At 40.2% G+C, this 11,140-nt stretch overlaps 2 protein-coding genes across 2 annotated transcripts in view; one reads left to right on the top strand and one right to left on the bottom strand.

Moving 5' to 3' along the window:
- tmc6b (transmembrane channel-like 6b) overlaps window positions 1-1,692 on the top strand; it is a 17,200-nt gene extending 15,508 nt beyond the window's left edge. The window contains exons 20-22 of the mRNA XM_037690232.1: window positions 780-858; window positions 1,006-1,092; window positions 1,396-1,692. Of these exons, the coding sequence (XP_037546160.1) occupies window positions 780-858; window positions 1,006-1,092; window positions 1,396-1,443 (214 nt within the window). The 3' untranslated portion in view covers window positions 1,444-1,692. The remainder of the gene's footprint in view (window positions 1-779; window positions 859-1,005; window positions 1,093-1,395) is intronic.
- Window positions 1,693-2,579: 887 nt separating this feature from the next.
- On the bottom strand, window positions 2,580-10,332 carry notum1b (notum, palmitoleoyl-protein carboxylesterase b). Its single transcript, XM_037690231.1, is given in 12 exon segments — window positions 2,580-2,714; window positions 2,717-2,931; window positions 3,882-3,929; window positions 4,074-4,221; window positions 4,641-4,738; window positions 4,829-5,020; window positions 5,098-5,200; window positions 6,398-6,456; window positions 7,499-7,559; window positions 9,066-9,161; window positions 9,235-9,287; window positions 10,042-10,332. Coding segments are annotated over 12 exon segments (1,317 nt in total). The 5' UTR covers window positions 10,179-10,332; the 3' UTR covers window positions 2,580-2,607.
- Window positions 10,333-11,140: the final 808 nt, after the last annotated feature.

Genomic DNA, 11,140 nt, shown 5'->3' with positions numbered 1-11,140 from the left:
CACACACACACACACACACACACACACACACACACACACACACACACACACATGCACACACAGTAATAAACTGTAGCTCGGTGATACAGAATTGAGGCATTTCAGAGAAAAAATATGTGGCTTATCTGTCACTGCAGTACATTGAAGATAGGATATCATTGGGCTGCGCCTGCTGGCAGCAGCATTCACGAGCGAGTCTCCAGAATGTCTCGAAATGTTCGAGTCTGCAGTCTCAAACTCCAGATCTTATAACACCAATATGTTGCAATTATTTTAAAATTCGTCCAAATCTGTTTTTCTTTTCAGAAGTGTAATCCAGTAGATTAAATCATAAATGTGGGCGCTTCTACAGCTGTCAGACTCAAGAACACTGACTTTTAATATACAGTATGTAAAAAAACATAAACTGTTGATATGGTGAGCTTTTTTGCGCTTTATGACGTATTTTTAAGTTTACACTCGTTAGAATTTTATTTAGTTTTTTTACAGACAGAGATCCAGGATAAAATACATTTTGTGGCATTTATATACATTTTACTTTTATTAATAGACAAATTAGTTCAAACCTACAGAGCAAGATGAGATGGTTAAAATACAACAAAATTGTGATTCAAAGAATCAACATTGCAAGCCGTGCACACAAAAATATGCTACAATTTTCACCAGCCAGTCTCCAACAGTCGCAGCCCAGTGAGATATCATTTTAACACTGCAGTATTTTTGTGAAAGACGTTTAATTTCACTCTGAATGTTTTATCATTCTGTGTTTTCCTTCTCAGGATTGTCATCTACTTCCACAGTCAGGTGGTCGATGGTCAGAGGAAGATCATCACTTTACTGCAGGAACATATAGAAAATGTAGGACATCTTTCATCTCCGTACACAGCTCTGTTTAAAAATACAGCTTATTATTAAAGGTTTTTAAATTAGATGAATCACTGCTCTTGATGTTGCTTGCGTTTTGATGAACGTGGTTGATTATTTTTTGGTTGTTTCTCTGCACAGGAGGGAGATGATAAGAAATTCTTAATTACTCGACTTCAGTCTATTCACGAGCAGAAACGAGCGTCGGCTAAAAGATCCGCCCGTCAGGTCAGTCTTTGCTCATGTTTGAAACCCACAGATCTGTTTAACGACACAGAACCCAAAAATACACGTTGTACACACTAATTCATGTAGAGTAGTAAACTAGAAGTTGTTTTTTTGTCTTTGTGTATGCTAAATTTCTTGCTCTGAGAATCCAGTGCCTTCTTGAAATTTTTTTCACTCGTTTGTTTTTAAACATGTATTTATATGTGTTTAGTTGTCAAAGACCAATTAGTACCTTTACATGAAGCCCTTTGTTTGCACATACTGTATGTTGTTTTTACTCATTTCCACTCTTACCTCCTGTAGGTCTCAGCTGAGCTTCAAAAAGACAAACCTCAGTTTTCCAAGCACTGAGGTCCTTCAAGCAGTAAATGAAACTGATAAATAACTGGAAACAGAACAAATCAAATAAGCTGTGACAGGTGCTCAAAATAAGTCTGGACATTATTTGTTGATAAATGCATTTAAGAAGATCAGAAGCACATAGGAAATCTAAACGTCTGTTTTCTCTCTGTTTTGTAGTTATAAGAAATTTAGCATCAGTCCAGGCAGATCTGTATGTAATAAAAAGAGCATTTTAGAAAATAAATCTTTGGATTTTTTGCCCTTCCACTGAAGAAGCACTTTCATATCAACTGTGAACAGTTTTTCTGTTTCAGAAATAATCCAAATACTTTATTATTACATGTTTTGTAGGTAAGCTGGGATTTCTGGGTGTGGATTTATGTTATTGTAAATACTTGCGTTTAGTTTTTTTTATTACTACCATTGTACTTTTGTAAGTAAATTATGTTTAGTACATTAATGTGTGTTTGTATTTATTGTGCGAGGTATGGAGACTGTTGTATATGAAAATACATGTTCAAACTTTATTTCAAAACTTTTTAAAGCAGGGTATAAAGAAACTTTTTACAAACATGCAAATAAAAACAATTATGATTTACAGTTTTTAAAGTGTTAAACTGGATTGAATGATGGTTAAATATACAATGTGTTGACAGGAAAATAAATAAAGCACTTCAAGCACTGAAGAACAAATAGTATTAAGTTTGATTTGCCAATGAAACTCATTAACTATTTTAAAGCAGCATATTTGGTGAATGGTTTCAGCAGCACCATAGATTGATCTGTAAAATGATTTTTGTTCTTTAGAGCACCAAATTCCCACACATCCAATCACTGGAGGTGTTTTCACTCCAGTGTTCACCCGTCAAACATCTGTCAGCTGCTGAAGACAGTCGTGAAGGTTCATTTGGACTGACTGAACCTCACAGAGTAAAACCACATCTGTTTATCTTCTACTGATCAGATTTAAACAGCTCACACATTCTGGATTGGTTGTGTTTGACTCAAAACTTCATGAGACACTTTTGTTTGAATTATTCAGTTTGTCACGGAGAGTTTCTTTATGTAAGAAGACTTTACCCTCCTGTCTTCCTCTGAAGTCCAGTTTCTCATACAAACCAGCTTCCAAGAACATAAACGGCACTTGTGTTTGTATTTGTCTTAAAATGTTGCTCAGCTTCCATTACTGAGCATGCCCAGTAGCTTCCTGGTACCCTGCTGCTGAGACTTCTTCTTCGCATAGAAGCTCATGTGCTTCAGAAACGGCATCACACTCATCTGCCCGTCAGCTGGTCTCTGATGGTTGGGCAGGACGGGTTGCAGTGCGGCCACGAGCAGCTGTCAATCAAATGCAGGGGGCATCCTCTCACCGGGGGGGTCTTGTGTTTTTGGTGGCTGTGGCTGCTGTTGAGGTGGAGCTTGTTTTGGAGGCTGCGGTCCCAGCAGTGGAGCGCTCTGGGCAGGGAGGTGCCTTTCACCTGAACATCCATCCAGTTTCTGCAGCAGGATGGAAGAAAAACCTTTCTTGAACCCACTCCAATCATCATCTTCAGAAATCTATATATATATATATTTTTTTTTTTATTGCACTGAGTATAAAGTATATAAACATATAAATACAAACAGATTAGAAAACAAGTCAAATTTCAACAATAAAACAACATGAAGACATTTAAACATGTTATACATGGTTTGACCAAAACGACTGCATTTTTCAGCCAAATACTTTGTAGATCTAAACCTAAAACTCTGGCTTGAAAGGCAGCGGGTGATGTGTATAACTCCAAATGTACTGCTTTTTATTTATTTTTTAAAGAAACAAATGTGGTTTCTTTTTAAAATTGTTTCAAAGCAAAATATGTTTTTCCTGCAAAAGCTGCTCAAGCTGGTGAAGATTCTCAGTCATCCAGGACATGGTAAATTCAAAAAAGTTCAAGACAAAAACAACTGGACTTTATTTGTAACGGAAGACGTTTCGCTTTTCATCCGAGAAGCTTTCTAAATTCAAAGAACAGGGAGTGTGGGGTTTGAGTTATAAAACTGAGGTAAGATACATGCATACATATGCAGACTGACCTATCACACCTCACAGTAGGGGTTTGTTAATCTAATTCACAGGTGGGCCACATTCAAGCTCAAGCTGCAACAAATTTTCCCATTAGGGTCTATTTTCAGCAGCGGATTAACACATTTGGTACCAGAGAGTTTATTTACAGTAACAGCAGGAAAATGCATGAAGAAACATGTTCACCCAAGTGTGTCAGAGAAAAGAAGATCGGAACATCAACCAGTTTAATGTTCAGGTTAAATGAACAAAAAGTTCAGGTTAAAGTTTAAACATATGGCATTAAATCTGTCTTTAATTATGCGCTGTTCTTTTCTATAATTGAGAAATTCATCTAGTTAAATAAAAGATTAAAGGTGGCTGCATTTAAATATTTACTTACATTCTGGTTATGAGCTCATGGGACAAACAAGCCGGGGCAAACATCGCTCTGCCGAACAGAAGAAGCAGAACTTTATGAAACACTCATTTCATTTGAGTCGTGTGTGTGTGTGTGTGTGTGTGTGTGTGTGTGTGCGTGCGTGCGTGCGTGCGTGCGTGCGTGCGTGCGTGCGTGCATACGCATCAGTCTTACTTTACACCTCCGAGCGTGTTCCTCAGCTCCTGCCCCAGGTTCTGGATGTACCTCCACTGGCCCTCGTCGACAAGGTGTCCAGTCGGGTGGATGTTGTTAACAGTCAGTTGGGCCTCGTCAAACAGCCACTGCACCACAAACACTGGGCCTGCAGGGTGGAGAACCCAACTTCAAGTTGTAGTCAGTGGAACCTCCAAAATAAATGTCTGTGGAGGCCACTGATCATCCTGGGGTGGCACACCAAAACTAAAAACCATAAAGGAATTTTTACTGTTGGGACATTGTTTTTCCTTATTGAGGAGGACTAGATTTAAACTTTAATTTTAAATCAAATGTTTTTGTATTTTTTTAATAATCTGCTCAAAAACAATGTTTTTATGTTCACGAGGTTCTACTAATCCTAAAACGCTGGGGAAAATTTGACAGCACAAAAAGCAAAAATTTAGGAGGAAAATATTGTCTGACCAAAGCGGGGTAGGGGCACCAATTTTTTTTTGGGTGTCCTCTTGGTGGTGCCCCTGGTTGTAGCCGAGTAAATAGAGAAGCTCTGGTTTGGTGGTGTCTCACGTTTTAATGTTGTGTAGATTTTATATCCAAAGAAACAGCTCCACTCCTCTCCAACGTGAGTCTGCCTGCAGCTCTCTGGCACCAGCGCCCCCCAGTACCTGGACAAACACAACGTTTCCCAATTATTACTAACCTCCCCCTAAACCCTTCTAAAGTCCATTTCTCCAGTAACGCCACATGTGTCGGACCTGATTCCTCTCTTTATGGCCTCAGTGGGGGCGCAGCTGATGGTGTCCAGGCAGTCTGTGAGTTTGTACTGCTTGTTGTCCAGGAACCATCCTGAGTCGACCAGACCCCTCACCTGGACCCCGCTGTGGCCCTCGGACTCCAGCTGCTTTGCCACGTGGTCCACGTTCAGCAGGACTCCTGTACCCCCCGCACTTGTAATGAGAAGGATGGGTTCGGATAAAGAAACTGGACCACTGAAATGAGTAAAACCCACTTGCGCTGAACCGACCTGCTGCCTGCCAGAAGCAGAACCTTGGCGTTCTGCAGACCTTTAGTCAGCAGCTCATTCACCACCTCCTTAATGATCAGAGAGCCCATAAACGCATATTCACCTGAAAATACAAATATTAGGACTTAAGACAAAACACATTATTGTTTAACAGAAATTAGAGGTGGGAATCACAAGATGCCTCATCGTATGATATATGAGCAAAGGCTGTTAATATAGTCTTATCAATAAAATCATAAAACAAGACTTAAATAGTTCTCCAAAATATTAAAATGTGAGATTTTCCTGTTATTCAGTGGCTAACGTATCAGAAACAAAGTACGATTTTCTTTGCGTTCATGTCATGCACTTCCACCATTAAAAAGGGCTTTTAACGTACGTTAAAGTACTTTTGTGTAATATTTTGTGCTCTTTGTAAAGCAAGTTCAATCTGAACTGCAATCAGCTTTTTCTTCTGAAATTTGGTCAAATGACTCATTTATGCATTTAGCTCTCCTGTCAGTACCAGATACAGTAAAATCTATTAACATATAGGAATATTTGGGTCAAGGACAAATTTGACTTATTTAGCGCATTTCCAAACACCTCGCTGTCCCAAAGTACACTTCAATAAAATACAAAGGAGAAAAAAAACATACAAGTTTGAGTACAAAACTTTCAGAAAATAATGAAAACTATATAAAATGAGCACAAACAACTATATCGAGCGTTTAACCACTGCAGGATTCCTCAGATAAAAGAAGCTACTTTTCATTACAGAACTTATTTGGACCAGAACGTTTCTAAAAACTGAGACATAATTTAACAATTAAAGTGGTTTCAGGTTAAAAGATACACTGAGTGGTTTTAAAGGAATCATTAGCTGTAAATCAAACCAAAGGTGGCTCCACTTCTGTTTTATCTGAAATAAACTAAATATAGAGTCAAATGTTTTCAGACCTGCTCCATGTTTCACATCACAAATATTTATATTCACCCAGGGTGGACGTGGAAGTTCAGTGCTCGGCCACTTTCAGGCACTCCAGAGGTGAATTACAGATGTTTCTATGACCACTTTTTAAATTTTCTTTTTTTTTCTTCTTGGCCATAGGCTTTCAGTTGTTGCCATGAAAAGATGAGATAATGTTGCATCTTATGGCCTGTGAGTCATTTGGGTGGTTTTAGGCAAAGTTTTAAAGTGTTTTCTTAAACTTTCCATTCTGGAATGTCTTCTCTACTCATCATCCACCACTCCTGTATTTTTGTTTTTACTTGGTGGACATTTTCTGTGCATACTAACACACACACACAAATATCTTACTCTGATTGGTTTTCAGGGAGGCTCCACTCCACACGTCGCTCGAGCAGTAAGGGATGAACCTGCAGGAAACACAAACACAACACAGTTAGGAGGAGAAATAACTGAGTCTGGGTCATTTAGTCCATGTTTACAGATGTACGGATGAAAAATGAGCTGGTTGTTTCTAACAGAACTGCTGATCAGCAGCAGGAAGCTGGTTTTTGCTCCTTGTTACACGCCACCGAAAGATGAAAAGTGGGTGATAATATTTTAGCTAGTGTCTGTGTGCGTTTGTGTGTCTGTTAGCAGAACATCTGAAGAGAAGAACCACTTTAATGAGTCTTGCAGAAACTTATTTCGATATAGAACTAGAGACACACTGTCTGAAATAAACAAGGGGAGTTTTTTTTAAGTTTAACATTTTGTTGGTCTTTGTATAAAACTGTAACAATGGGTCATATGATGTAAACATTTTGGAGTTAGTCTGACATGAAAGTCCACATAAAATGCACCTTAGTGTAAAAAATATGCCACATAACACATTGAAATAATTCAAGCACAAAAAAATAACTGAACTATACATTAATCTCTTTTTTTCATTTGAAATAAACACAATGGAAGGCAGCACAGTGGCTCAGTTGGTAGAGCTGCTGCCTCTCAGCGAGCAGATTGCCCCGGTTCAAATCCCGGTATGGGGGTCTTTCTGGGTGGAGTTTGCATGTTCTGTCCGTGCATGTGTGGGTTTTCTCCTGGTACTCCGGTTTCTTCCCACAGACAAAAAACATGCATGTTAGGCTGATTGGTAACGCTAAATTGTCCCTAGGTGTGAGTGAGAGACTGAATGGGTGTTTATCTTGTTTGTCTCTATGTGTCCCTGTGATGGACTGGAGGCCTGTCCTTGCACAGTGATAGCTGGACATGGGCACCAGTGGCCTCCGCGACCCAAAAAGGAAGAAGCGGGTAAAGATAATGGATGGATGGATGGATGGATGGATGGATAAACACAAGGGTTAAAACTTGATTCAAATCCTCACACATTCTGTGTATAATCATTCACTTTATGTAAATGAAAAATATTTCATTTGAGAAAACTAGTAAACGAGGAGGAAAATAAGTCCTTACACCATGTTGGCGTTCCACCAGTGAGGGTTTTCCTCTGGCTGTGGAGACAAAATCCCTGTTCCTGTAAAAACAGGGATAAAAACAGAGCAGGGACCTCATATGTTAATCATGTTCTACTGGAAAGTCCACATTAGTGAGTCAAAAGTCACTCAGAATTGTTTATTATGAGTCATAAATGTCAATGATGCTGTGCCAAAAAAAGACCAAACACACAGAGTTAAAGGCCATCAGAGGTAAAAGGTAACAGTTGTGCAGAGAGGGTCTTAAACAAACAGGGAATCTTTAGATTTCAACTTTTGAAGATGAACGCAAACTGAGCTGAAGAGGAAACTCAAACATGCGGAGTCTCCTTCATTCTGGAGTTTTTCTTTCCTTGTGACGAGACCACATGAGTAAAGAAAACTGATGCTCCTGTTCCATCAGTCTGCTGAAGGATATAGAAGACGGCCATGGAGGATCGATAATGCAGATTGTGAGGCGGTGCGGCCTCCAGCTAACTGTCCAGAAAGCTAAAGACAATCATTTTAGAGAAAATCCTCAACCTCCTCCTCCTACAAAATTTAAAGAATCACCTGTGGAGATGGTTGAGTCTTACAAGAGCCTCTGAGCCATCGTTGCCAAAGAAACTGACCCAAGATCATAATGATGCTTAAAATTTAAAAAATATATAAATATATAATTATTTTGCTCAGATAATCTGATAATGTTATAAAAACTATCAGTTTACAGATCTTTTATTGTGTTAGTTTCATTTTTTGCTTTTTAAAGACACATTGCAAAGTCATGAAGAACTGGATTTAAAAAAAATCCACACTATACTCATGCAAATTTGTTAGCAAAATTCATGAATTGCTCCCAATATTAAGGGTTTGTTTACCTTCAAAAACAACCGAAGTGACTGACAATAAGTCAAACGTTAAACTTACGGCTATATTTGTTTATCCACCCACACTACAGCCAGCCTATAGCTCACGGCTGCATTGAGAAACCTTGTTCAGCACAGCGCTCAACAGAACTGGGGACGAGTCGTTCAGTACTCAGTAAATATTAAAAAACAATTGGAGTAAACTTTTTCAAGCTGCACAAATAAATTTAGTACTGACCGTTTTTACATTTGACTCCATGGTTTGCAATGAATATATTTATTTTATTTTACTCTAATATTTGCAAAGTAAAAAAAAAACCATCTAATATTGTCAGTGTTGACAGTAAAAGAGTTACATGCACTTTCCTGGCACAAATAACAGGCAAGTTCTGCAGAAAGCCCAATTTGAGTCCAGTCCTTTTTTCAAGGAATTCATTTTTAAACTATGTCCTATAGAGTCAGAGACATCAATTATTTTTCCATGTGCAATTTGAGCAATAAAATTCCTAAATTGTTATGTTTATAATTTATTAACACTTCATTGACAGTTTTAACTTTAGTTTTGTTGCTTTAATGTCTTCTTCAATGGACTGTTCTACTTTTTCACGTTGTTTCATCGTCTCACTTGTGCTTTTTCTAGATCTGTAAAACTAAATTTGCCCTTAGAAGGTCAAATAAAGCTGAACTGGACAGTTTTTCTACCTCTTCTGGTTTGTGGCCACATGGTGGAGCTCATCAGATTCCTCATCGTCTCATATCTGCTGTCGCAGGTCTGCTTGTTGAAACAGTACCATCCACCTGCACATATTCACACAAGAAAGTTAGCAGTCCTCACAGAGCTGCAGGGAGCTGTGTGTGGCTTCATTGTCACCTTCCAGGAAGAGCAGCCACCTCCTGCTGCCTTTAGACTCTTTCATGTAATACCTGCAATAAAGCACCAACATAAACCACAGTGTGGATGATGGCTACAAGAGAACAAGCTCTGATCCTGACATTTGAGATTTGTCTTTAACTCATCTACTCATTTACAGGAACATTTTTAGATGTGTTTAAGGGCTTTAATCACTTTTTGTGTTTCTGTTTTACCCAAATATGATGAGGAACCAACACTCAGCTTGGATGTTTAACTTGTTATTTATCTTGTCAATAAATATTTAACACATTTCAACATAAATTCAACTGAAAACAGAATTCATAGACTTTGTTGACAAGTGAAAAGGTTGTATGAATGTTTAATTTACTAATTGCACCTACAAATTGTCCCCTCTTTTAAAGTCACTTGATCAGAATTTAGTTATCTTTGCTCCTTTTTACATTTTTGTTTTATTTTACTTTATTCCATGAAATGCTGCTTTGTGTTTTTCATTTGTCCCTCCTTGAATCTGCTCAAACACAGGATCAGTGCTTCCCCTTTAATCTTGTTCTACTGCTGTTAAAAGGGTTTAAAGCTTCATCCCTGCACCCACAAAAGTCTCTCCTCATAAGGGTGCCTCCTCTGATCTGCTGCTTTGATCCATTTTGGTTACATCCGGAGTGACAGGGGGAATGAGGGTCAGGGAAACTCGAAGCGCCACCAGATTAAATGTTTGGAGCGACAGAACGCAGCTGTCTCTTTGTTCCCTCACAGCTCAGATTCTCACAGCTCCATGCGTAAGAGGCTCCAAGAGCGCGCACTTACCCTGCTGGGGACCCGTCGTTGCAGGTCACTGACACGTTCTTCAATAGGTGCAGCTTCATGTCTTGTTCCAGCTTTTGCGCAGAGCACGGATACAGAGACTGCGCCAAATTCTTGACCTGCACCATGAAGTTGTCCATGTTGCTCTCCACGGCTGTAAAGTCTAAGGGGAAGCTCTCTGGTCCTTCCACGCGCTCCCGCGGCCCTGCAGCCTGCTGCTGAGGCCGCCGCGGCTGCGCCCGGCCGCCGCGCGCTCTCCTGGCTTCCACCGGTGCGCTCAGCTGGATGAAGAGCAGCAGCAGACAGGAGCGCAGCGCGCACAGTCCGGCCGAGCTTCTCACCACTCTCTGCATCTCTGACAGTCACTGGGAAACGCGCGTGCAACGAGTCTGAATGAAACTCAGCATGTCCAAAAAGAAGACGGAGGGACCTGGAAGCGACCGCTCTCTCACGGTGGACTGAATGAGCGGAGATTATGGATCCTCATGGTGCCATGAGAGATGGACAAGTGGTTTCAAATTGTGCCAGTTTTAAACCAGTTAATCCATCACGCGCGTCTTTACGCAAAAACCTGCGCAGCGATTCTTCTGGTTTCAAGTTCTCATGATCTTTGGGGGTGAAGTGAGGATTTATTTGAAGTCCCCCCTTATTCCCCCTCTGTGCCTCTCACTCCCGCGAGCCAATCACTGTTATTGTTGGCTGATGCGCCTCGCGGGGCGTCGGTCTCACACCCGGAGCGCGCGTACGCCTGGCACGCCCACACTCAGTACCTTTGATGTTGTCTCATCATCTGACCACACAGCCTTTGAAGTTGAAGTGTTGTGTGTGTGTGTGTGCGTGTGTGTGCGTGCGTGCGTGTGTGTGTGTGTGTGTGTGTGTGTGTCCTTGTTTATGCTACTTTGTGAGGCCCATTTTTCCAACTTATACTACATTGTGAGGACCAACTGCTCCTTATGGGGCCCAAAGCCCGGGCCCCATAAGAAGAAGTCCCGTTGGTGGGTTACGGGCTAGGTTTAGGACTAAGGTGTGAATTGAGGATGTGTTAGGTTTAGGGTTAGGTATGTACTGGTAATGGTTAGGTTATGGATAAAGGTCATGGTTA

Source organism: Nematolebias whitei, chromosome 16 (genome assembly GCF_014905685.2).
Source record: "Nematolebias whitei isolate Nwh7 chromosome 16, NemWhi1, whole genome shotgun sequence".
NCBI lineage: Eukaryota > Metazoa > Chordata > Actinopteri > Cyprinodontiformes > Rivulidae > Nematolebias > Nematolebias whitei.
The sequence above is the reverse complement of the archived record's forward strand: the minus strand, read 5'-3'. Positions and strand labels throughout refer to the sequence as shown.